General features: G+C 39.5%; 1 protein-coding gene across 3 annotated transcripts; it reads left to right on the forward strand.

Moving 5' to 3' along the window:
* The first annotated feature begins 386 nt into the window (after positions 1-386).
* Kctd9 (potassium channel tetramerization domain containing 9) lies at positions 387-27606 on the forward strand. 3 transcript variants are annotated; one of them, XM_028758839.1, is made up of 12 exons: positions 387-672; positions 8478-8599; positions 10265-10308; positions 12632-12728; positions 13206-13392; positions 13582-13710; positions 18003-18070; positions 18178-18273; positions 18981-19130; positions 22367-22472; positions 23149-23282; positions 25605-27606. In XM_028758839.1, the coding sequence occupies exons 5-12, from the start codon at positions 13365-13367 to the stop codon at positions 25719-25721; spliced, it is 828 nt and encodes a 275-aa protein (XP_028614672.1). In that variant the 5' UTR covers positions 387-672; positions 8478-8599; positions 10265-10308; positions 12632-12728; positions 13206-13364; the 3' UTR covers positions 25722-27606. The 3 variants fall into 3 exon arrangements, with proteins under 3 accessions (XP_028614672.1, XP_028614671.1, XP_028614673.1); XM_028758838.1 differs by having other exon boundaries at positions 13334-13392; XM_028758840.1 differs by having other exon boundaries at positions 444-469; positions 13334-13392; positions 25605-26825.
* Positions 27607-27695: the final 89 nt, after the last annotated feature.

The following is a 27695-nucleotide window of genomic DNA, read 5'->3' on the forward strand; positions in this document are numbered from 1 at the left end:
CTAGTTTACCTTATTAGCCAATCCCGACACCAACCGTTACCTCGGTGGGTGGGTGTAGTAGGAGGAGCTAAAGCCCAGCGAAGAGCTGACTGGTATATGGGACTTCGGCGTCCCGCCTCTTCCTTAGAACCAGTTTCTTTATGCAAATGAGTACTCCTACACTCTAACGTGCGCCTGCTCAGTAACGCTTCGAACGGCTCTTTGCCCAGTAGCTTCTGCTCTGATTCGCTGACACTCCTTTCCGTCAACCAGCCTTCAGCCTCTCTTTCCTTCCACCGCCGTCTAGTGTTACTTTGAGCCCACCCCCCAGCCGAACTCTGATTGGCTAAATACTGGCCAGTGCCGCGCGTTGATTGGCGTAGCTCAGCGTCGGTCTGGGCGCGGTTGGGGGAAGGGCCGCTAGCAGGCTTAGGAGCCTAGGGGCGGGGTGGGAAGGAGGATCGGCCAACCCCGGGGTGTGGGACTGAGGGTGCGTGCGTGAGGAGTGTGGGGCCGACCAGGAAGGTGGCGAAGGGCGGAGAGTCAGGGTGGGAGGCGGGAGGGGTCTCACGGGCGCGGAGCGCGGCGGGTGGCGGGCCGGGAGCGAGGGTGGCGGCTCCCTCAGGACCCGGTGCGGGCGGCGCGATGCGGCGGGTCACGCTGTTCTTGAACGGCAGCCCGAGGAACGGCAAGGTAAGCGGCAGCAGGAGCGCGACCCGGGGACCCCCGCAGCCTCCGACAGCCCGGGGCAGCTGGCTACCACAGCTCCGAGGCGCCGCTGTCACCTGAGCAGCTGGCCGAGGTCCCCTCCCACCTTCCCGCTGTGCCTTCCTGTCCTAATCCGTGCTGAGTAATTCTCAGCCCGGGGAGGAGGCAGTGATCACGGAGGCGGGTGACCCTGGCCAGGTCGGGAGAAGGAAACTCCAGGGGACTGTCGAGTGACATCCTCAGAATGAGGACCTGGTCTGGACCGCTTTCCTTCTCTCTCAAGGTGCCCCGGCCCCTTTCCCCACCACTCTGCAAACTTTTATACAGGTTTTATTGTGTCGCCTTGTTTTGATTCCTTAGAGGACAGTGACAGCAGACCTTCGGAATGACTTGATTTGACAGTAGCCTTAGCTGCGTTTAGGCCTCTGTGGAGGGCGTGGTGCTAAATATTTTTCCGATGTTGCAGCTGCCTCTTGCCCCACCCTTGAAAGTTATTCTTTGGAAAATTTGGCTGTTTCTGGCAGACTAGTAATGTGTGGTTAAATGACAGCCCCACACATAGCTAAGCCTGTTTAAAATCTCAAAAAGTAATGAACCCTTTTAAAGTTTCAGTTCAAGGTACATTGGCTCCACTCTAATTAGCCAGAATACTCTTGATTCCCCCACGTATACATAGCAGAACTATTCAAGGGCATTAAAGTGGCGAGGGGGGAGGGCGGGGGGGGGCATGTTTTTCAACCATTCTGCAGTTTTGAATAAACAGATTCTGGAAATCTGATCCACAGTGGGGTTTGTGCTCTGCAATTTTATTTTCTTAAAGATTTGATATTCACACAAAAATAGTATTCACATAAACTCAGCCAGTGCTTCAGAAATACACCCTGAAAAGGCTGTCAGTTCTGATCATCATTCCTTAGCTACTCTGTAGTTGGCTAGTAGTCTGTGCGGTTTTTTATGGAGAGATTTAGTGTTTCCAGTGTTAACAGTTGTATTAATAAGCACTTTTTATCAACTTTGTTGTGTGCCTCAATGAAGTCAAAGTGATTAGAGTTCGTCCTAAGTCCTCAGCTCTGCCCTAAATCTCTTCTGAATTCACTGAGTTATTGTCCAAAAATTGAGTGAGTTGCTCTTGGTATATTATTTAAATATTTTAAAACTTTTAAAAAGTTAAAACTTTGGTTTTGACTGTGAGTTTCCAGGTTAATTTTACTTAGTTTAAAAAATGTTGAGACCCTCAGAAGATTGGGGAACGTACTTCTCAAATGATTATGGGTACATATGCTTTACAATGATCATAAGACTGAACCGAAGAATATTAACATTTAATATTTAAAAGAAACTATGACCCAATCCTAAGTTAGAGAACATGTCCCAAAGCTGTTTCCTCTCCTGTCAGCTGATGGAAAAAAGTAGTAAAATGACTCTTATTTGAAAAGATCAGAATACATACTGCCTGCATTAATGTGTATGGATATGTAGTGTATACATAGTCACTATATTTAATCAAGATTGACGTGAACATGACATGGGTGCTCATTAAAATATCTCCAAATGAAGTGCTACTCTGAAATAGTTTGTTTCCTGTCCATAAAGTCAAATATATTGTCTAGATTGTCTCTTTACTTACCTGGTGTCTATTTGTAATCCCCTAGTCATGAGAATAAGTTTTTTGAATGCATTTCCCTCTTACAGCTTTCTTTTATGGCTATTGGGCTATGAGCTGTGATACAGAAAGGCACAGATTTCAACATGCATTGTTTTTTGTTTTGTTTTGTTTGTTTTTTTTTTTTGAGACAGGGTTTCTCTGTATAGCCCAGGCTGTCCTTTAACTCACTCTGTAGACCAGGCTGGCCTCAAACTCAGAAATCCGCCTGCCTCTGCCTCCCAAGTGCTGGGATTAAAGACATGCACCACCACTGCCTGGCCTCAACATGCATTTTTGATTTGTGTAACTGATTAGTGCTTTTAATGTTGATGAAAGAGCTGATTTTTTTTCTAAGTAAAATGAACTACCATGGAGGGTGTAAGATGACACTTGGGGTTTGGGAAGGTATATATATTATTTGTATTTTTTATTTAAAAACAATAATTAAAAATAAAAAACCTTGGGTTTTCTAATCTGGAAAAGCATGAGAGCCTCTAGTTCCTGAACTTGTCAAGCTGCTCTTGGTTTCTTCCAGAACAGAGGTCTTCATATGTAAATAGACTAATAACCAACAGCTTACTTACCAGTTGGTTCTTTGACATATGATATATAGAAGCCTACAAGTACATTATAGGGATTTACATCACGAAGTCTTAATTGAATTAGCCATCAACTAAGTGCCAAGTGACTTTACAACCTCAAAGAAACTGCAGATTGAAGCCAGTGTTAATTCTGCAAGCACAGAAAACAGAAAGTGGCAAAGCTGGCTGCCTTTCCTAGCATCAGCTATAAAGTTAAACTAAAAAAAGAATCTCAGAAGCCAATGAATGTTTTAAGAAAATTCTTTGCTTAATAACTGCTATAGTCAACTTTTTCCTTAGAGTATGTTGTTCTTTGAAGTATTAGCCAGTGGTATGATGAGATCATACAGTTGAGGCATGACATGAGCAAGACATGAAAAGAGTATGTCCCTGTACATGCAGGCAAAGGTCTTGGATTTTTTTTTTCCTCCGCCTTAGTTTTTAAAAACTTTTGGGATTTGGGAGATGGCTCAGGGGTTAATAGTATTGCACAAGCAGCAAGTGTGAGGAACAGAATTGGGATCTTAAAAAGCAAATATTGGATAGATACGGCAGTCCACCAGTAATTCCAGGGCCTGAAGGCAAAGATGAGGGATCCCAGGAGAAAGCTGGCTCTATGCTGGCCATGTTGGCAAACACCGGGATTAGTGGAGAAACCCTGCCTCAATGAGTAAGGCACAGAGCAATGGAAGAAGACTCTTCAAATCAACCTTAGGCCTCAACATGCGTGTGGACACACGTACACGCACACCTGAACACACACATGTGCCTACACACATTCAAACACACATCCATGAAAAAGAATAAAAACCTTCATTGTTTAAAGGAAATATTATATTTTGCAGAATCTCACCAAATTCAATGATAAATATTTAAAAGATTGTTGCTGGCCAGTCTGTAGACTAAGTAAATAAAAGTCCTCATATCATTTAGGAAAACATTTCTGACAGTGGTACACAGTTTACAAGTAAATAAATAACACAATTGATTGACTGCAAGCCCAGAAACATTCTACTGATGGGCTTTGAAGATTATACTCCCAAAACCTTTGATGTGTTTGAATTATGGGGGAGGAGGGAGCTGATATTGGCTCCAGAAAGATCAGCTGTGCCTACACCTTTCATCTTTTCTCTATATGCCTCCCAGTTTCCTTTGATGTCTTTAATATTCCCTGTAAAGGTTAGTATTAAGAATATGTAATGAAGATTCAGACATCTAAATAAAATGTGTGGTTCTGAGCAACCCTGTATTAGTGCCATCAATAATGAGCTGGGCAAATCATAGGCTTTTTTATACAGTATTCATTCAGCTACCATTTAACAAGTACTGTGTGAGTATGGACCTCCATACCAGATGCTGCAGACACAGTAAGTAGACTAGGAAATATCTGTATTCTGGACTAATGTTTGTATTCTTAGTCCAGGAAATCACTTTTCTTCTAACTTGGTATTAGGTCAGAAATATGTTGTTGGTATCACATACTGAGACTTGAACTCATTACATTATTAGAGGTGAAAATCTGACTCATGGAATCTAACCCTTAGATCTTTCTTTGTGTTCTTTCAGTTTGTTTGTTCTTTAATATATTTGATGTATATAGAAGATTGCAATATAAATTATTGATGGTACATCAAAACAAAAGGAAAATACTAAAAGCCATTTTCATTAATTTTGTTTCTCTTTGTTGCTTTCGAAGTCTTTCCAAACTTGACTTTTTTCATTTAATATTTCTATCACTTAGTGATAATGTCTGCATTTTATGCTTTAGTGAAAGCCATATATAAACACTACCACAGTTTATCCATTCTCCTGTCAACAGACTTGTGTTATATAGAATACTGTATATGTACTTTAGCATAAAGAACAAGAATTTCCTAGAGTGCTTTATGCACAAAACCACTGGAAAGACTTGAAAAATCAATGGTGTCCTTCAACCCTAGTACTGAGTGAGGCTAGGCTATATAATTCTGGCACAGTTCTGGTAATTCTTGCCATTATAGGCTTTAGACTGTAATTTGAGAGCCATCATCAACCCCTCCACTCCCACGCCCATCCCCTGCTGCCTCTCCAGAAAGATGGCTCAACAGTTAAAAATACTTACTGCCTGTAGAGAACTGAAGTTTAAATATCAGCGCCTATATCAGGTGGCTCACAACTGCCTATAAGTTGAACTTCAAATGTTCCTGGTTTTAATAGACACCTGTACTCACACCATTCCCTCTACTCAGATATATAATTTTTAAAAGTAACCCCCTGAGTTTGATTAGTGCTGCATATATGCATGTGGGTATGGGGCCATTCATTTGAGTATGGACAACCTACCACCAACCATGTCTTAAAAGGAAAATGACTCCTCTTCCTTTAGCAACCTCAGCTGTCAATAGCTGTTTCACTCAGGGCTCACCCTTGGCTCCTCCTCCCTTATTCATCTTGGAATTTTGACTGGTTTGATGTGGTAGACAGGTCTTTTGCAGGAACTACAGCTCTTAGGAGTTAATATGTTTCTCAGCACTCCTCATCCATTAGCTCTTCCGTTCTTTCTGACCACTCTTCCTAGAGGCTTCCTGAGACTTGGATTGGGGAAGTTAATATATACATGGTGCATCCACAGCTGAGTGCTCATGGACACACAGACTTTGCACTTTGATCAGTTTTGAGTCTGTCCGTTAACTGTTACCTACTGCAGAAAGAAGCTTCCCTCACCAAAGTTGAGCAATGTTAAATCTATCCTGTCAGAATTTTCTTTTCTTTCCTTTTTCTTTTCAAGACAGGGTTTCTCTGTATAGCCCTGATTGTCCTGGAACTTGGTCTATAGACCAAGCTGGCCTAGAACTCAGAGATTGGCTTGTATCTGTTTCCCAAGTGCTGGGTTAAAGGTATGTACTACTATCGCCCAGCTAGAATTTTCAATTTTTAATGTTGTCCTTTTTGACCTCAGGAGTGTTAGACCATTTTTTTAAGGAATAAAAAAATTTTCACTTTTGCACTTTGTTAGAATTGTAGGTAGAGTGAATTGAGCTATTCATTTTAGGTAAGAATTGTTACTGGTGCTTTGGTTAGATAAATCAGCATGCATAATTTAGCCATTTCATATTAATAGTGTGTTTTCTAAAATGCTGTGAGAATGTTAAATATGACTTTAAATTGATAAATGCTAATAATAACTCTCCAAGTAAAAAGTATATTGGCCTAGTATAAGGAAAAATTTCAACTTTATAGAACTCTTCAGTCCTTCCAATTAATTCTATTTTCTCTATTGATGATCTTTTGGTTGTCAATATTGTTAGTTATTAGATTGTCAACTATGAATTTTATTTTTAAAACTAGTATCAAGAGCATAGAGACTTTAAAATAAATTAAAAATTTTCCCTGTCCTCATGTAATATAAGTTTTTCATAATAAATTTGGAAAACAAAGTTTAAAAATTATCAGTAGTCAATCATAGTTTCATTATCCAAACATACTCACCTTCAACTCTTTTATAAATAGCCTTCAAATTGCAATTATATCATATACTTCATCTTCCCATGTAAATTCTTGTGAAAAACTTATATTTTACTTATGTGACCTAGTTCAAAACTCTGAAAACAATGACATTTCACTCAAAGATTTGGGGCCTACCATGAAGTAAGTAATGTAACGTTTAGCCTAATAGTCTTCCATTTCAAAGCTTAGGATGACACTTCTTTTATTTTCAAATCTATGCTTTCACTGTGTAGTCTAACTTGGCCTCAGACTCCGTACTCCAGCCTCTTCGGTAGCAGAGGCCATCTCCGTTACGTGGTTGTTTTGTTTTGTTTTTAGCTCTGCTCAGTAGCTGTACCAAGACTAGTTGGTTGGTATTCATAAAATAAATGGCAACTTTTGACAAATTCACTTTGCCATGAAACTTTTTAAGGTTTAGCCAGAAAGGTGTTTAAACTGATTTATTGATACTAAAAGAAAAGTTGGATTCAATTTATACCTTGATTCCTTAGTTTTCTATCCAACATAAAAGTACCCATCAAGTTTTGACCATCTTGTGTATAGGCTTTGCCAGTCACTTGTGGGGTTTGTTTCTTTGTCACATGTTCAAAGTTGACTCCATGGCAAGTTGAAAACAGGGACCCTGTTATTATCTTGATTACTTTTCTATTGCCATGATTAGATACTGACCAAGGTAGCTTATAAAAGAAGGTATTCATTTGGAGCTTACAGTTTCAGAGGCTTAAAGTTTATGACCATATGGCAGACAGCATAGCAGCAGGCAGACAAGCATGGTCTGGGAATGGCATGGGCTTCTCAAATCTCAAAGGCCACCTCCAGTGACTCACCTCCTCCAACAAGGTCATACTACCCGATCCTTCCCAGTTTCACCTATTGGGAACTAAGCATTCACATATATGAGCCTCTAGGGGCAGCTCTCTTTTGAACCACCTTAGAGGGCAGTAACCCTTCCTTCATTAATTACTACAGGTTGTTTCCTAAGTAAAATAGGTGCTTCAGCGTTGTTTGCTTTACCCTGTAGCTTAGAATAGTGTTGTCCAGTAGAAGTGTGGTGGTAGAAAATTTACATGTGTGCTGCTGAATGCTAGCTGCTAAAATCTGGATTTCATAAAATACTAGTCTTTGAAAACGTAATGAGGTGGGAAGTTGTTACCTTCTCTATGATAGTTGATGTAGAGAATAACCTGCTAGACAGCAGAAAGCTACTGTAAAAGAAAATGAGCCATTCCTACAAAGAAATTAACACAAGAACAACATCATTGGGACTTCAGGCTTAGGCACTGTACTAAGCTCATGTCCTCATAAAACTGAAGTAGGTGACACTGTTTTTTTTAATTACCAGTTAAAGTTACAAACCGTAGAGTTCGTAACTAATAGAAAATACTAATCTACATTAAGTTCAGCTCTGTCTTCAGAATTAGTGTTGAACATTAAGATTCTATCTTACTTTTGGTTGGCTGCAATTTCTTATTATTGTTAAAAATAGATTCTCCTCTCCTATAATACATCCCAACCACAGCTTCCCCTTCCCCCACTCCTCCCAGCTGTCCTCTACCTCCAAGAGCAGGCCTTCAAGAGGCAACAACAAAATAAGATATAATAAGACAAGGCAAAAGCCCTCATATCAAGGCTGGGCAAGGCAAGCCAATAGGCGGAAGAGTCCCAAGAGTATGCACAAGAGTCAGAGATACACCTGCTCCCACAGATAGAAGTCCCACAAAACCACCAAGCTGATAGGCACTAATGGACGCAGAGGGTTGGTATCCAACAATAGAGGTCCTAATACAGACTCATGGAGGTACCATACTTGCTGCTTCAGTCTGTGAGCCCACGTGAGCCCTTCTTAGTCCATTCTGTGTGCCATGTTCTGGTATCCTTTCTTCCCTCTGACCCCTACACTCTCCTCCTCTCTTCCTGCAGGTTCTTATTTTCTAGTTTTGAGTTTGTTACAGTAGGAGGCACAGAGTAATTGTGTATCAGGCAGAGTGCTGAATCTCCTAAATGATCTTTTAAGTTCTAATCTGTCATGTCAGTGACTCATTGTATATGTTCTTCAAGTTGATCTGGTCTGTTCACAGGTGGTTGCTGTATACGGAACTTTGTCTGACTTGCTCTCAGTAGCCAGCAGTAAACTCGGCATAAAAGCCACCAGTGTATATAATGGGAAAGGCGGACTGATTGATGATATTGCTTTGATCAGGTAACCTTCACCTTTTTAAAGCTGTCAGCAGTGTACCCTTGCTTCTTGGCATTGTGCTATTACTTATGCTATAGTTTAACTGCTCTTTTGAAAGCTGAGTTTTTGCAAGGGATTGTCTGGAAGTCACTTGAATTTAAGGTCTGCTGATCAAATAGAGAACCCTTACTCTATTTTATTAGTACCTTGATAGTCTACATTGGTCATATATGGCACTGAACATTTCTTCTTTATAGTAATTTAAAAATTTAAAAATCTCTTACATGCCCTTGTTTATTGTTAAACTCATTTTTAAACAAATTTTATGAACATTACAAGGAATGCTAAATACTACAAAATTCTAACCAGCGATAACCCCAGGGATCTACCACAATATTACCTTTTTAAGCTTCGTTTTGTTTTTTCAGTGTCCCAGGTAGATTATCCCTTGAAACAAGTGTTAAGTTCGCTCACTCCTCAAAGGATGAGACAGTTGTAGCACAGGGAAGTAATTTAGCAGGAAGCTGAAGGAGGAGACATTCTAGGTAGAGAACACACTCTGCTGGTGTGGTCTCAAGCTATGTTTGAGTTATCCATCTGATTGGCAAAGCATAAGTTTTTAATTTGATGCTGCAAAGACTGTAATGCTTTAAATGATATTGTATCTGATGATTAGTCTACAGTCAAATCCAGGGCAGAGCGACTCTGCAGTCTAATAGATTCCTGTACAAGTCATTGGTTCTAGTCATTTTAAACAGGGAGACCAAGCATCCGAGATGTGAGGACTAGTACCCTGGGCATAGATGCTGGAAGTTTGATTTTTGTCAACAAACTTTCATTCTAATCTAGAAACATTAACTAGCAAACTGAGCAAGTAGAAAATATAAATTGAAATGTAAATGTAAATAAATTAGAATTTTTTTAGTTTTTTTATTTTCTCAGTTTCTATGGATAATTGACCAACATCACTGAATATTATATATCAAACTAATTTTTAACCATAAATTCTATTCCCATGAAAAACTCAATGTCTCCTATGTTGATTCACAAAATAACTCCTGTAAATCCGATGGAGACGACTGTGCAGAAGTGTATGACTGTGCTTTCTGGCTCACAGCAGTGTCTCTGATCACTGAGTTACACTAGTGGAACAAGGGTGGTCAGGGAGGAGGGTGTACTGGTAATCCAAGAGGATGGGTGAGCTGAGATATTTAAGTGTGGTCATGGTGGGTGTGTGGTGAGTAGGTGTTTAGAACAGAGTTGCTCAGGGTTTCATTTTTTCAGGATTTAATATGACAGTTTGTTTTAATTTCCAAAGTGCCTGGCTGCTAATTATTTGAGAAAGCAGTCTAATAATTTATTTACAGATAAAGAGTTAAAGACAAAAGTTGCCTCTGGCTTCAGTCATATCTTCTGAACATAAAATAGTACAGTCTTCAATTAATATAAGGCCATATTCATAAATTTTGATAGTAAGTTTTTGTTTTGTTCCATTTAAAAAATACTTTGATATCCAGGATCGATTGTGTTTGACTTTAGATCTAGTCAGGGTTAAACAGAGCCCTGCAGACAGTTTCCTTGTAGGTAGGTTGGTGACAAGGCTTGTCATCTGTAGTTCAGATAAGTCATCAGTTAATTAACATGCTTTCTAGCTTTTGATTGTGGCTTTTTAAAATTTGGTTTTCCCAGGGATGATGATGTGTTGTTTGTGTGTGAAGGAGAACCATTTATTGGTAAGTAACTTTGTTAAATACCTATTTTATTTAACACAGTAATAGACATGAAACGGTGAATACTTTACAAGGAACTATATGACTTAACATGAAAAAAATCATGACTAAACTCAGATCTTTATATTTTTTTATTCTTCACTGACTTTATGTCAAATTACACTTATTTGAATTATAATTGTAGTTTACATATTTCCTCCTTTACATGTCTTTAAGATGTCCTAGATATGTACGCTTGTGACCTATGACATGATAAGGTAGTTTTGATTTTATAAATAAATTTTCTTTGAAAGTAATCTCTAGAGTTTCAGTAGTATTCTATTGCTTACTTGTACCCATATGTTCCTCGCATAGTGTTTGACAGTCCTGTACTGCCTATCAGATCTAAATGTGAAAGCATGATGTAGCTTCAGCCACTATCCTTTCATTTGGAAGAAAGCTTATATATTTGAACATCTCAAAAGAAAAGACCTAGTACATAAGTAAGACACTATTCTTTAATAACCACTTAATTTTGTTCTTTATTCTCACCCATGGGTGTGTATTTAAGTCTTTTTAAAGCATTACTGTCATTGTATTTGGTGAATAGAGGGGATTCTTAAGAGTCTTTGCTTCAGGCAGAAGCCACATTAAAAGTAGGTGTGCTGCCATGTTGGTACTTACTTAGAAAGCAAAGGCAGGTGGATCTCTGTAAGTTCCAAGATAGCCTGATTTACATAGTGAGCTCCAAGCCAGCCAAGGCTACATTGTAAGACTCTTATCACAGAAATACCAATAACAAAATAAATGTATAGACTCTTCCCCTTCCACCTTAAACTATGGCAAATCTTTTCCCCATCATCCTGTACCCACTGGCCTGATTGAAAGTGGTTACACAGTTGATTCTTTGCAGGCTAGCCATAAAAAAACATTCATTAAATAATAAATAGTTAGACTAGGGTTTAATTCAGTGCTAGAACCCGTGTCTGCTATATATGGAGATCTGAGTTCAGTCTCCTAACCTTTTTTTGGAGGGGTCCCCAAAAAAGTAACAAATAATTCTGCTATGATTTTTGTTTATTCCTTTATTATTTTTGTTTATTACTTCTTGGACTTAGGAATATTTGATAAGTTTCCATCCTTTACATGTATTGATGTTCCAAGTGTCTTATTTGGTCAGTGGAAACCTAGACGTCTTTTTAACTCAATGTCACTAGTCTTTCATGGTTTCTTTACCTCTAGTGTAATACGGTGTTCATCTTACTTTTGTCACAGACATGGAATATTATTGTTATGACTTGATATTATGTTCGAAGATACAGTCTGGTTATAATTGTTACAAGACCTTTTGATGACTAGTGTTGGCTATAAGTAGCTAGAGATAAAATTTACATGTTATGCTATATATCTTAAAGTTTATCATATATTATAAGATGAGATGTTTATGTTCTGTAATACGATATAAAATATCTCATGGGTTCATGCTGAATCTTTTAGGGTATATTCAGGATTACAAGGTTTTTGCTTACCTTCTTCAATCTTGACTTTCTCTCCTTTTTTCATATTTGTAACCTTGATTTCCAAGAATTCAGAAAGTGCTGGAATTATAATGTCACATCTACTCTGTGCCACTCAAAAACCATATAAAAATTCAGAGGAATAATCAATGTTTCAATACTAATAGGGTCTGCCAGCAGCTTAACATATTTTGTATAGCCTCCTGCCTTGATCTTTATGTTAAAATGGTTGTGTTTCCACATTGTCAGAAGGTACATCCATCGGGTACTTTCTGTCCTTCCTAAGCTCCATTGACATCACTTCCCCAAGCGCACTAATGCTTCCTTCAGTGCTTATGCCATTCTTTCTAGTGATTGTCTGGACATACTCTGATAGATTCTTCCCAGGGTCTTTGTAACCAGTTTTCTCTGGCATCTTGCAAGCTATACAGTTTATGACTCTGTACTTGAAAGTCAGATGTAGAATCATGTCAAAGTTTTCAAATTAAACTTTAAATATGTACATTTATGTCAGTTTTACAAAGAAGCCCTTGAAAAATTGTTGGGCCACATTTTCCTTTTTTTGGGTATTGTAAGTAAGTTATTTCACTTTGTTGTGACATAAAGGGTGGCATCAAGAAATCTGCTCTTAAGTGACTATTATTGATCACCTAAAGGACTTTGCTTCCCTTAGTCTAGCAGCTTTGTGGACTCTTTCTTGGGTTGCTTTGTCATGGTTGTCTGGGAACTTTGATAGATTCTTACAGGGACTTGCTTTGAGAAATTATTTCATTGTCTTCCCAGAATTTTCAATCTTAATATTTCTATTATTATTTACATGTTATCTCTAGATCCTCAGACAGATGCTAGACCACCTGGAGGATTGCTAGGATCCCACACAGACTGGCTGACATTAAATGTAGGAGGACGATATTTTACAACAACAAGGTAGGTAGCGGAGTGTGCGTGTGCGTGTGCGTGTGTGTATGCACGCGTGTATGTGTCTTAAAGGACAAAATAGAATAAAGAGGACTGTACTGGTTCCTTCAGTTTTATTTTTTTTTTAATTTCCTTACAAGATTTTCAAATGCTTCCTAAAAATATGTGCATTGAGACCATTTTTTAGAAAGTTTTTAAAGAAAAATTTTAAATGAAGTTAACCTTTCATTCCAGAGAAAGCATAAATAAAGCATCAATTCAGCTTTACAATTTGCTTTTTAGATATAGTAGTAAACAGATTACACATAGAAATTAGCAATATTTCTAGAAATGACAACTTAAAGATCAGATAATATAAGATCAAGAATATTGTGATAAAATGTTTTGCTGTTATTTAAATGAAAAGATAATAATGCAGCATTAAATCAAAGGAATTGCCAGATTAGAAGAGATTTTGGCAACTTACTGCACATTTTTGTTTCCCAGCGTTATTCCTACCAGGTTGTAGCATGCATCTCTTTGAGAGAACAGCTGAACTCAAGTATACTCTTGACTTAAATATGTTTGTTTGTAAAGACACATGAAGAAATCAATTTTTTTCCCTGAATTCTTAGGAGCACTTTAGTGAATAAAGAGCCTGACAGTATGCTGGCGCACATGTTCAAGGACAAAGGTCAGTAGAACTTGTTCTTACTTTTTTGTGGTCCATTTCATCTGAGCTGACTTTGTAACTTGAGTGGGATAAAATCATTTTTATAGCAGTAAAGGCATGATGGCATATTATGTGTTTTTTTTTTCTTCTACAAATTCTGACCTTATTTTTGTTTGTTTGGGGGATTTTCTTTATAAAATGGTACCACAGGTGTCTGGGGAAATAAGCAAGATCATAGAGGAGCTTTCTTAATTGACCGAAGTCCTGAGTACTTTGAACCTATTTTGAACTACTTACGTCATGGACAGCTCATTGTAAATGATGGCATTAACTTATTGGGTAAGTATTTCACAGGCATTTGAGTACTGTAAGTATGGAAAGGTAGGCATCAGTATGGATAGGTAGTCTTTCTGGCTGGGTATCTTTGCTTATATGTCTCTTTAGCCCATACATTTTTTTATTTGGATTCTAAGTAGATTTAAATTCTATCACAAGGGACTTTTATAAGTTGGTATTGTTTCTTTGGATTAAATGGCTGCTTCTTTACTTTAAGTTCTGGACTTACTATTATAATGAGTAGTGAAGTAAAAAGGAAGAAAGTTGATTTGGGCTTGCAGTTCCACAGAGAAAGTCCATCATGGCAGGAAGGTCCGGCAGCAGGCAGCTGGAGCAGGAAGCTGAGCGATCACATGAAGTAGCAAGTGCACTGGAAATGAGAGCAGACTAGACTACAAGCTCTCAAAGCTTTCCTCCAGCAAGGCTCTGTCTTCTAGAGGCTCCACAGTCTCTCAAACATACCACCAGATGAGGGACAAGTGTTCTAATATTTGAGCCTACAGAATATTTCTCATAAACACTTCTCATTCGGACCTCACAAGGACTGAAGTAGGACCAAACTGAGTAAGGCAAACATGAAATGTTCTAATTTAGTGTCTGGGATCATCTAGGGCATAGAATGTGAACTCCCAAAGGTTTAAGCACCCTTACCCTTACCGTTTGTATTGCCCATGGTTTCTCCTCTTGGCTGGCTTTGCTTGGCCCCAGCAGCTTTTCTAGGCAGACAATTCCATGTCCCTGGTATCTCTAACTTCCTGCTTTTGAAATCTGGGTAGAAATCTCTGACCGTAGAATCCTTATGTTTTATATTCATGCAGAAACAATATTATGTGGACATCTACTGCCAGCTCAAATGTCAGTGAGGTCCCCTTAGACTAGCAGTTCTTAACCTGTGGGTTGAAACCCTTTGGTGGTCAAATAACCCTTTGACAAGTTGCCTAAGACCATCTGTATATCAGATATTTACATTAGGTTTTGAAACAGCAGAAAAATTACGATTATGAAGTAGCAATGAAAATAATTTTATGGTTGGGGGTCACCACAACATGAGGAACTTAGGGTCGCAGCATTAGGGAGGTTGAGATCAACTGCCTTAGACTATGGTGTGGAGTGGGTTCTTGAGTACCTGCATGGCTAGATCTGAAAAAACACGTTGCTATGCACCTGTCTCCTCAAATCAAAGTCTTACAAATGAATCCAGACCCTTGATCCTGTGGTGGGTAATGTCTGGTCAGTTCCACTATTAAAGTGCTTGATCTCTTTGAGATGGTGGTAATGTCTTTAACAAGCTGCCTTTCTAGTCCACAAAGTTATAAACACTCTTTTTTCTGACCAAAATACTTGTTTTTCCAATCTTCTTTTTCTGTTTTGTTCAGTTCTCAATGTCAACCAGGCTGAGTAGCCAGCTGCCTGTGCTGTAGCTTTGATGTTATATTAGCTTGAAATTCCTTCCACCAGGCTAAGTATTCTATTATCTTGAAGTTCACTCTCACTCAAATTCTTGGGTCGCGGACGAACACTGGGTCATAGAAAACTTCTTTGCCAGAGTGTAATGTGAACGCCTGTACTCTAATCCTGGTAGAGTGCTGTTGCAGTCGGGAGTCTCTCGAGCCTGCCTTCATTGTCTGCGCTCCTGCTGGGCTGATCTTCTGAGCTTGCAACAATATTGCCTAGTAAATCCACTTACAGAGTTTTAAGCTTCTTCCACCCTGCTTTTCCAAATAACCAAATTCTTCCTACAAACAAATCAAAAGCGTAGATCTTCATGGGGTGTCACAGCTGTCATTCCACTTCTGTGGTCCCAAGGTTCTATGTTGATCGTCTTTTCATGTCTGTGAGTGAAGAGCTCTCCTTGATCCGTTCTATACATCATTTTTACTAAGTATAGTTTCCATCCATACATTTATATTGCCACCAGGTTCCCCCAAGTCATCTAGTACTTTAAAAACAATCTACAGTTCCCAGGGGCCCACCCAATGCAGCCGAAAAGGAGTGCGTGGTGCTGGGAGTGGGTGCAGCCTACATGGCCTAAGACAGGGCTCTCACCCTCCTTTCACCCACATCAGAGTCCCTTGACGTTGCCCATCGTCAACAGCCTAAAGCCTTCGACCATCGATGTGACTCGTCTCACATCAGTGTTTTGGGGTTGTGAACTTGTCTAAGACCCCCCATAATTAGACATACAAATTCAAAACTCACATAGTTGGGATTGAACATAAGACGCCTTCTCTAACTAAACAGAGAAGGGGGAGATGCCAGAAGCCAGGACCCTCGCCCTTACCCTTACCCCCTACCTTTCCCCACCTGCACAATGTCCTCTGAAGCTTGGCAACTGCAAGATCCTGCTTAGCAACTGCAGATAGACTCAAAGCAGTGTACCATATCTTCTGAAGAATAGCAGGGAGACCATAACTCAAGCAGTGTACCATATCTTCTGAAGAACTGCAGGTAGATCATAATTCAAGGCAGTGTACCATATAGACCATGACATGTTTCAAGGCACAGGCCAAGAAGATTTTGTACTTTTCCACCACCTGGACCCTCTTACCCCCTCCCCTTGTAAAACATGCTATAAAAAAGCATTTCATGTTAAAAAAAAAAAAAAGAAATTAAAAAACAAAAAACAATCTACAGTAAGTTTTTCCAAGACTGAACTGGGGTGGCAGAGCAGGAGCGCACATCCAGGTGTTGCTGGTAGAAAACAGACTGGATAGCCTCTCAACTGACTCTACACGGGGTTCTGTATATGGAAAGCTTGTCTGGATATCGGAAAGTTTAATTCTAAACCTATAATTAGAAAAGCAGCCATACCGTATTCCCCAAGAGGTTTGATTTACTCAAAAGACCTTGGTGAACTGAGAGGCCCAAGAAAGTCTCCTTATTCTGGGTTTCTTTCGGGGTTGATACTCGCCTCTTGGGAGGGATGCAGAAAAGTAGCGGTGAGGCTAGGCAGGAAACATGTGACTCTGAGTGTGTGCCTGAGGCCGGGCAGGGAACACGTGCTAGGTGGCTTGTGAGTATGCGCCACTCTGAGCTTTGCTTTTTGGTTGGATGGCTGGAAGTGGAGATTAATTTTCATAGGAAAGGTTATTTTCTTTCCTCCCAACTAACTGCTTGGCCTTTCTCAGTAGCTTAGAGTCTAAAAGGAGGGATTATGTCTGTTAATTTTATAATTCCTGAGTCAGGTTAGCCAACCAAGTAACTGAGTGAATCCTCCTTTGGAACACAGAGTTACCTGTGCTCTTACTCACGTGTAGATATGTGCTTACTTAACCGAGCTGAGCCAAGCTGTGCTAGAGAAAATCCCCTTTATCATTTCCAAATGAGAAAGTTTAAGTGTCTGAGTTATACCTTTGAGTTACTATTGTGAATTTGGCTTAAACTATTACTCATTTTTAATATTTTTGTCTCAGTAAGATATTGATAGCAAGCCTAATCAGACTATTCACTCCATTAATAAAGTGGATGAATTGTTAACATTAAGTGAACTCATTGTTTTTAATTGGACTTGAAGTAGTAAAATCACTACTAAATTGACTTTTAGGAGTAGGCAGTGTTCAGATTTTTTGCTCATGGCCTACCTAACTACAATGCAATCTGGAAATGTGCCAAGCTTGTGTTATAACTTATAGTTTTCTATTTTTTCTTTTGTGAAAAAGACTTGTTGGTTTTCCCCTCTCGGAGTCTCACTGTATAACCCAGACTTGCTAGAAACCTCTGTGTGTTCCAGACTCTCCCCCAGCTTCAGTATTCCAAGTGAGAAGATTATATCCAAATATGGCTCAGAAAAAAAAATTTTTCAAAATGTTTGCACATTTTGTAGGAGTGTTCTAAACCATAGCTACTTATTGCTACTGGTGAAGCCTAGGGAGCTGGGTCAGTCAGTCAAGTGCTTGCCTTGTAAGTGTCAGGACCAGAGCTCGGCTAACTGGAGTGGGTTAAAGACCTAAAGAAGCTAGGCATGGCAGCCTGAGTCTGTAATCCAGCAAGGGCTGGGACAGACAGTAGGGAGGATCCCTGGCAGCTCACTCCAGAGCTAGCTCAGTGTATGGGGTGAAGTTCAAGGTAAATGAGAGATGTTCTCTCAAAAGGGGGTCAGCACCTGAGGAGCGAGTAACACTTGAAGTTTTCCTCTGGAGTTCTCCCACATGTACACGCAAACACACACGGAAATAGATAAGCAAATAAGCCTACTGGTTGAACCTCAGCACTATTGTGAGAGTTTAACAGAAAAATGTCATAGAAAATCCAGAATGAATTGTTCTCTGTGAAAGTCATCCTTTGTATTTTGATAGGTGTGCTAGAAGAAGCCAGGTTCTTTGGTATTGACTCACTGATTGAACACCTAGAAGTGGCCATAAAGGTGAGGTGGTTGTTCTGTTTTGTTTTGTTTTTATCTTGGTCAGTATTACACTTATCCTAAGTATCACCCCAAAGACCCCATTGATTTTTTTTAATATTGTTTTCAAGAATTCCCAACCACCAGAGGATCATTCACCAATATCCCGAAAGGAATTCGTTCGATTTCTGCTGGCCACTCCAACCAAGTCCGAGCTGCGCTGCCAGGTAACTGAAGCCAACCATTCACTGCATGGCCTGTGTGTATCAGCAAATCTAGAGCAGTTCCACAGCTTTCAAGGGCTTCTTGTTTTGTCTTATTTTTCTTTTTTTTTATGCAAGGTACAATTTAATTATAAGCCATGGCTTTGATTTAATTTTAAAGTGGCTAATGCAGATAAGATGGAATAGCCTTTTGTGCTTTCTCATTGTACTTTATTTAGCAGTTGAGTAACATATGGAAATTATAGCAGTTTTTTTTTAAGTTTATGTTCACAGTTACTATGTGTGTGGCTGGTCAGTGGCAGAAACTTTTATGTGTTAAAGCATCACAGGTTTTGAAGACAACATAATATATATCTTTTTTCTTCTTAAATAAGATGATTGGATTTTAGAATTAATAAGATAATTGTTATCCAGTTGATCATGACTATCAGCAGGTATGTGATAACTGTGGTCCCTCTTTAGGCCATCCACCTATCAATGTAGTGTAGCCATCTCTGTCTTAATATGTAGAGATGGAATTTTTTTTAACGAGAACCCATGAAAGCCACGGACACCATATACTCTCAGTTCCGTTTGCTCATGGCTGATAATAAGCTCCACGGATTGAAAGGCCAATGGCTTCTGATAATCTCGGTGCTTAGTTACAGTGATTAAACTCAATTCAGACAGATGGTTTCAGCATCATGACAGTCTGTGCTTTTTAATTCCAGGGTTTAAACTTCAGTGGTGCTGATCTTTCCCGTTTGGACCTTCGATACATTAACTTCAAAATGGCCAATTTAAGCCGCTGCAACCTCGCACATGCAAATCTCTGCTGTGCTAATCTTGAACGAGCTGATCTTTCTGGATCAGTGCTCGACGTAAGAATCGTTCTTTAGTCATAAGGAAAACCAAAAGTTAGGCTGTTGAGCATTCTCAAAAGCAGGAATTGTATGTTTCTTACAGAGTTTTTTATTTCAACACAGATAATTGACCGTGTGGCTGACTTTGGAGGGTCTAAAAGTGAAGTGGGTTGGTTTTATGACTTTCATATCCTTTGTGAAATGTAGATTTAAAAGGTTAAATCCTGAAGTGAGGTCCTGAGCTCCCTGAAGTAGTAGACTAAATTTGTCAGAACTTTATTATTTGCAGTTGACATGTAAAGCTGAAAAGAATGTGAAATGCGTTGAGCCTCATTTGTGGATGGGAAAGGTGCTGACTGGACTATCTGGAGGAGGGATCTGAAGTGGTAGGCATCATTCTGGAAGTCAGCATCTCGATGTTCTTTCTCTCTGCACATATGCGGGACTATGTCATGTATATATGTTAATGCGTGTGTGTGTGTGTGTGTGTGTGTGTGTTTGTATGTATGTAGTTACCTGGGTTATTCTGGGATTAGAGGATACATGTAGGATAGAGTCAATGACAAATTAAGTTCTTTATGCCAGGACTCTAGTCTGTTTTATTAATTAATTGCACCAGGTATAGCTTTTTGCTCTTGAAAGTCATTTATTGCATTATTACAATTTTAGTTTTATTCATTAGTTCAGACTGTTTACCACAACTTTTCTATCAAATCTAGTAAAAACAAAAAACAATCAACCAGTGCACTTTTTGGATGCTACTACTCACTCCTTTCTATCTCAGGATGAACAATTCAGCCAGTTTCAAAATAAGCAAAAGACAGACTAACAGCATAATGACAAGTTTGAAAGGCTTAGCCTTCATTGAAATGTTAGAAGATTGCTTGGTTTGGGTAGGGACAGAAAAAGATAAAGACAGATTTAATTATTTTAAAACAACTTTTTTTCAGATCTAGTTAGTTAAAGTGCTCTTGTGAACTGAGCCATGGTGTTCTCTGTACACTAGCACTCTGCCTACCTTAAATAGTGCATGTCAAGGCCAGTATAAACCACTGGTGACGGAAAATGTTATAGGACTGTAAGTTAATGACTGCTAATAAAATTGGCGTTTATTGAGGAATATTGCTGAGCTGTGCACTGTGAGGGTCACAGCTAATTTCTTATTGCCTTTCGTATTTGAAGGTGGTTGTTGATTAACAGCCGTGTGTATTACAGTGTTCACAAAGTGTGTGCTAAGCATTCTGCCACAAAGCGTGCTCTTACAGATTCCGTCTTTTGCTGAGCTTCTCACACACTTTATAATTTTGCTTCTTTCCATCTCAGCTCTGAACCTTTGTGGAGAAATCCTCCACTTTGACTGTAAACTAAAAGTGGTCCCTGTTGCCATCACTGTTCCGGAGTCCAGGCCCTCAGCATGCCTAGGGTGTCATGCTTTGCCTGGTTCTGACTGCTCAGTCACGTGGCTGCATAGAGCCTGGTGACTCTTGTCTCTACTGCATATTTCCAGTCCAGCCTTAGGGACTAGCGGGAGTGCTTGCTTAGTCCGACCTGTTTTATAGGCTGATAATCTGCAGCATAGAGACTTGCCAAAGGCCAGAATGGGAACTATAATCTAAAGTGTGTTTTCTTTGTACTGTTTTTCTTTTAAAAGGTCTGTTTCGTTGGAAAATGCCAAATGTTTATAAAAATATGAGTCCCTATCTTATCTTTGTCCATTAGCCTCAGCAAATATCAGCATGTAGTCAACTTTCTCTTATTTGTACCTTACCACAGAATTTTTTACATAGCACGAATATTTTACATTTTACTTATATACATTTCAAAATATATAAATTTTTATCTATTAAAGATAAGTGTCATTTAAGAAATATAATATCAATATATATGTTTTAAAATAAGAGTAAATGACTCACACTGCCTCTCATGATAACATAAGACACTTCTTATACCTTTGGTGCTGGTGTTCTTAGCTGAACTGCACACTCTCAGCATTGGCAGCCTGCTCCACATTTAACTTTACAGGGCTAAAAATAGGAAAGTTTACTATAGTTTCTCCTGTCTTCCCTTCTTCATGAGATCCCAGAGTATAGCCTTGAGTGTAGACCTTTACCTGGAGAATAACCTGGGAAATCTGGGTAAATTGCACATGTCTTATTTAGGACTATTAATTTAAAAGACAACAAACCGAAAAACAGTGACATTTATTTGCCCATGTCAACGTCTTGTTATATTTTCAGGTACAAAAATCTAGTCATCCTTTAGTTATTTTGGTCTCTTAATGTCCTTATGTCATCTACCTTGGCAGACCTTCTGTACTTCCTTGTTAGGGCCCGGGCATAGAGAGATGGGAGTAAGCAAGTCACTTTTGTTTCCCTCTGCTGGAGGTGACTATAAGCTGGGTAAAATTGCACTTATAAACCAAACGTCTTCCTTGATAAGTATGGTTATGGCATAACTCGATCAGGGTTAGGATTTTGGGCAAATACAATTATTGTGTATACTCTACCATGTAAAATTTAACACTCTCAGCTTCTGTCTTGTCACACTTGTGAAGAACTGTATTAATGTCCGTTTTACAGAGACGCTATTCGTTTGAATCGGTATCTCACAGAGTTCAGGCCTGGATGCATTGGGACCCTTAAAGAAGACTTAACATTTAAAACTCACACATGCATTTTCTAACTTTTTACTTTCTTCATTACGCATTGTGCTCAGGGTTGGCAATGCCACGTAGCAGCGGTTAATACAGAAAGACCCAAGAAATAGGTGGTTAGTAATGTATAGATAATGGCGAGGTTATTGGTGACATTAGTGTCCTGGCCTCTGAAGTGATGGGACACCAGGAACTTTCATTTCTTAATTCCTTTCTTGATTCAGAAGAGAAAATTCGTTCTTGAGTTTATGCCCTCCTCATTTATTTCAAGTATGTTTTGAACATTATTTTGTAATGTCTAGGGCTATTTATAAAGATAGAAATAGGCTGTCATAATTCAGATGTACAAAGCTTCTTTATCCGAACTCGTGTTCTATGTAAAGTGGACATACTGTTGTTATTTTGCTGTTTATTTCTTTTACTGTAGCTCTTCCAAAAGTTCTCAGCTCTTTCTGAGTTTCATTAAAGGCATCTTCAAGATAAACAGAAAGTAACTAATTGAAGATGTGCTGAATTGGACCTTTCCTATTAATTTCTTTCTTATTGCTTGCACAGATGTTATCAAGTTTAACCCTTACAGCCGGGACTCTTGTGTTCACAGTGTGCAAATCTCCAGGGAGTCAAGATGCTCTGCTCAAATGCAGAAGGCGCATCCCTGAGGCTCTGTAATTTTGAGGATCCTTCAGGTCTTAAAGCCAACTTAGAGGGTGAGAGACTGTCTGCCTGTTCTCGCTTGGAAACCATTAAGTAAAGCTGTTGTTAGAGGTGAAACAGGAAGACTGTGGGCAGACCTTCCTCTGAGGTCAGAACTGGAGAGTCACTTTACTTTGGCCTCAGTCAGAGGCAGAGGCTAGGCTAGGCAACACCTAGCACACAGGAAATAATACCTCAGATGTTTAGTTGAAAAGTTAAATATCAACCTCCTAATTTTCAAGTAAAATAAAATATTCTGATGCTGACAAAACTGAAGAATTTCAGTTAAACCTACAGTGTTTTGTCAGGTTTTAATACCCCAGCAGTGTTTTGTTATTTGTGAATTGGGTACCTCATTTACGTGGATTTAGGTGACATGGTGCTTGTGTATTTCCCTGATTCTGCATTTATAGAGGCATATTATAAAAGTGCTAATTATCAAAAGAAGAAATTGTTTTTTCTAAATATTGCTGAAACATTTAAATTTATGCCATAAGAAAATAAATCACCACCATTGAAATCTATATTGCAGGTTAGTTGAAAGATAGATTTCAAGTTTATTTCCAAAAGTTGCATGGTCTTGTCTCATTCCCCTCTGTTAAATCATCTTGTGCTTTTGCTTCCAGTGGTTAACTATAAAATTTTTAAAATTTTAAAAGTTAAACTCCTTCAAAAACATGCTTCTTGCAGGTGCTAATCTGAAAGGTGTGGACATGGAAGGAAGCCAGATGACAGGAATTAACCTCAGAGTTGCCACCTTAAAAAATGCAAAACTGAAGAACTGTAATCTCAGAGGAGCAACTCTGGCAGGAACTGATTTAGAAGTAAGTCTCCAGTCTCTGAAGAGTTTTAATGATGAGAATTACTGGTGGGATTGTGCAGACTGTTGAAATTATAAGCAGAAAAATTATCTGTGAAGCTCCCCCTAACATGGCAGGGCAGCTGGAAGGCTGCTGTCCTTTCAGTTGCCCATTCGGAAAGCGAGCATGGGGACTCATAGCTGTAATCCCGGCTGAGCTGAGAGGAGTGGGATTTTGAGCCTAGACTGGAATAAATAGTGAGACCCTGCACCTCTCTTCCCCTCCAAGAAATGAGCTAGGGGGGAGAATGGCTTTTGGATCCAGAGGTAGATCTTACAGCTCGGTAGACCACTGTTACTTAAGTCATATGTGCCAGTTCCAGATGTGGAGGGAGACTGATATGGTTCTCCGTCAGCCCTGATTTCATTCATCTCTTTTCTTGGTCTTTCTCAGGCATATTGCAATCTTAATAAAGTTTAATTCCAAACAGAATTTAACAAGCCATATTATTTCTTGAACCACTTGAGAAGTTTAAATGATTTCTGAGTTTAAGATTAGGTTCATGGAAAGCCCATTTTAACTTGGCATCATGCTCAGCTTGAATCTCAGCTTGAGATTTTTAATCTGGTCTATTATTTTTCATAAGACCGGTATTCTATATGTCTTCTTGATTTGTAGACTTAGATAGTTTGTTTGTCTGTACATAAGAACTCATTATATAGCAAAGGCTGGCCTCAAACTTGTGATTTCTCAACCCCTACAAGGGCTAGAATCATAAATGTGCACCACCATGCCAGGCTCAGTGGCTGTTGTCTACATAATGCTTTCAAATGCTACTGCCTGCACTAATGGGTTTTTATGTATCTGTGCTGTTAAATACAGTGGCTAACAACCACTTAGTTGTTGGACCTTTGAACTTGGTACAACTGAGACTCTAATTTTAAAAATATTTACTTCATTTTAATTCATTTAAACTTAAATAGCTGCTATTTTCTAATGGCTGTGTTATGTTGAACAATGTGACACGGCACAGATAGCATTCTATAGGAAAATTTAGTTTATCGCAGATTTTCTGTTTTGTTTTGTTTTAGCTTTGATCTCTTGATAGTTCTTAGGAGCAGAGGAGCAAGTTTAACTGAAGGAAAAATTCGCTTTGCCCCCAAAAATGGCTTTGCACCATTAATATAGCCATTTCTATTCTTTTTATTTGTGTTTATGAGTATTTTGCATGCTGTGTATGCCCTGTGCATGCCTGGTGCTCACGGAGGTCAGAAGAGGCCATTCCGTGGATCCTTTAGAACCTGAGTTACAGATCATTGTGAGCTGCCATGAGTACTGAGGAATGCATTTACCTGGGGGCTTGCTTATATTTTCAGAGGTCCGTTATCATCACAGCAAAGAGTATGGTGGCAGGTAGGCATAGTGCTGGAGAAGTCACTGAGAGCTGCATCCTGATCTGTGGGGGAATGTTTAGAAATGGCATCCGGTCCGGCTTGTTCCCAGGCAGCCACCATGTTCCCACTGCTCCTTGGCTCTGACCGGGGCTCTGGCTAGCTAGATGTGCAGGCCCTGGCACCCATAAGACACCAGCGTGGGGGATGGCTCTGCCAATCCCCCACACTGCATCCACAAAGCTCAGCTGAACCCCAGACAATATCTGCCATCCTTGCAGTACCCAGTAGAAATGAGACTCTTAAAGCTTAATGATTATTAAAGGATTTATATATTTAGAAATGCTCAATCAAAAAGATGCCCACACAATCAGAGTTGTTATCCAATATCAAACCTTTTGATAGAGGTTGCTACCCAGGCAGTTTTCAACCCATCCCTGGTTCTCCATGGCTGATAGCCTCCTTCTTCTCCCCTTCCTCTCTTTCTCCCCTCCTCTTCCTCTTTTTCTCCCCTTCCCTTCCTCTCTTCTTCTCCCAGCTCCACCTCCTTTTCTACTGCCTAATCACCGAGCTCCACTGCGAATACAATGTAGCAAAATAAGTATCCTGCTACACTGCTCCACAAGCAGGGAAAGAGAGACTAGGCCTGGCACGGTCTTTTCAAATCCCAAAGTCCTCCCCCAGTGACACACGTCCTACAACAAGGCCACATCTACTCCAACAAGGCCATACCTCCTAGCCCTTCTAATCCTTTCTACTCACTGTGATGAAGCATTAAAATATATGAGCCTCTGGGGGTCATTTTTATTCACATTGCCATAATGCATTAGTACAAAGGTTTCAAGAATGGGAACACTTGGGAATATTGTCCTGTCATGCCCAGAAATCATTCTGTGGGGGAACCAAGTCAGATCCTAAATCATTTGAGTTCCATGAGTCTTGTTTTGTCTTACAGAACTGTGATTTGTCGGGGTGTGACCTTCAAGAAGCCAACCTGAGAGGTTCCAACGTGAAGGGTGCCATATTTGAAGAGATGCTGACACCATTACATATGTCCCAGAGTGTCAGATGAGAGTGGCAAGAGCTGGAGGAAGATGTCCCAGATGAAAGTGTTTCCTTATTTTATTTCTCCGTCCATCGAGTTGTCTAGTGGAGATGAAATTGTAAGGGAATTTAAGGCATATGCTTGTTCCCAGAGGTGCATAAGGGGAATAATTGCATTTCCCCTCATTGTGACTGTAACAGAAGAACACTCTGTTCATAGATGTAGGGACAGTAGATCATGCTGCTGCATTTTGAGTGGAGTTGGGGCATTTGTCTGGTTTCTGACCAGGAGTAGTAGCTATTATATTTGCTTTTATTTAGGCATTGTGTGGAAGTACCATCTTGGTTTAAGATGCGTTTGAGAATTTTAATTTATGAAAAGCACAACATATGCAAATATATTTATTGAATACCTAGATGCAGTAAGGATGTTTAAGTTGTTAAACATCTTGAAGACTCTGAAGAGTTGTTCAGGTTTATAAATAGCTTTAGTGATGCCTTCCTCTTCACACACCTATCTATCACAGGAGGGAGGTTAGTTTAAGACTCCCTATGGCTCTTTTGAAATTCACTTCTATGTTTACTTTTAAAGAAGAAAACAGCTAAATTTGAGTCCTACTCTGTTCTCACATTTTGAGACACAATGGAAGGAAAGCTCTTGTGTTTCATTCTGCAGGAGAGGGAAGGATTCCCCAGTCGCTGCAGCTGTCTAGTGAGCATGCTTCAGCTTCATTATAGGCGAGTTCCACTCTGGAGCAGACTAGGCTGTTCTCTCCCTTCGCTAGTCCAGTTCTCATGCTCTGTTGTCACAAGCACAGGAAGATACTTCAGAACCAAAACACAAGCTTTATCCTCACCACAGCTCATATAATGCCAGTTAGTTTATACACAAGCGGCTTAGAGTAGACATTCAATCTAAATCTACTGCAGGTGGAGCTCTACAGTATGAATACATCCTGCAGTCACCTACCTACAAGAAGGCAACATCAGATAATCATAGCTGAAACCCTACAGTGGGGACTAAGAAATTCTAAACTGATAGCTTGATTATAGTCACCAAAAAAGATTGCTGAACAAAATGAAGCATTTGGCTAGTATACACTGCACTGTGTCAGTACCTATGGCTCTTTTTTTTTTTTTTTTTAATATTTTCTGTTGTTTGTCATCTTGTTTTTAAATGAAATTCTAGTTCAGTTTTCTTGAGTCATTATCTGTGAACACAGCAGTAGGGCCTTTACCTTCCTAGTGGGTGTCCCAGTGTCCTTATGTGTTGCCCAAAGCAGGGAAGAAGCTGTGTCCAAATGGGTTCTAGATCCTACAGGCTGGTCAGCTTGAGGCAGTGAATCATTACAGATGACCTTGTCTCCTTCAGGAGAGTGGCATGTCTTCATTATTCTGTAGCTTATTCTTATATCTACATATGCAAAGCTTTCCTTCACAGTAAAGGGCTTACACGGGGAGGAGTGCGCTCCTTTACAGGGAAAGGAAAGCAATTTCTGAAAATGAATTATTTTCTTTGTGTTATTATTTTTACCAAGACAGAGAAGTATTGTATTGAGAGATACCTATTTTCATAATCAATATGTGCCTAAATTATATTTAACTCATTTCACTGCACTCTATTTTCAATAATTATAGACTGTATTCATTCACTGAATGGTCCTCTGCAGACAGTCGTGAGGCTGCAGAAGGAGCTGAAAGATGTAAACACAGTGTGCTTGGGAACTGCGGGGTTCAGATCTGATGTAAACCGCATTAATAAATGGTGTGGAACGCTGATGCGTTGTTTCTGTTCTTGCTTTTATAAGTCAGCACTTTCTACATTTCCCACAGTTCTTCATGATGGTGCCATGCACAGTGCTCTTAATGGATTAGTTTTGTTGAAAAAGCCATTAAAGCAAATTTACTTCTTGGGTGTGATTTCCTGATCGTCTTTTCACAGACCACCACACTACAGCTCTTTTGGTTCTACACTAGGGAAGACACCCAGGGAGTGAGTTGT

Source organism: Grammomys surdaster, unplaced genomic scaffold (genome assembly GCF_004785775.1).
Source record: "Grammomys surdaster isolate TR1022 unplaced genomic scaffold, NIH_TR_1.0 126219, whole genome shotgun sequence".
Lineage (NCBI taxonomy): Eukaryota > Metazoa > Chordata > Mammalia > Rodentia > Muridae > Grammomys > Grammomys surdaster.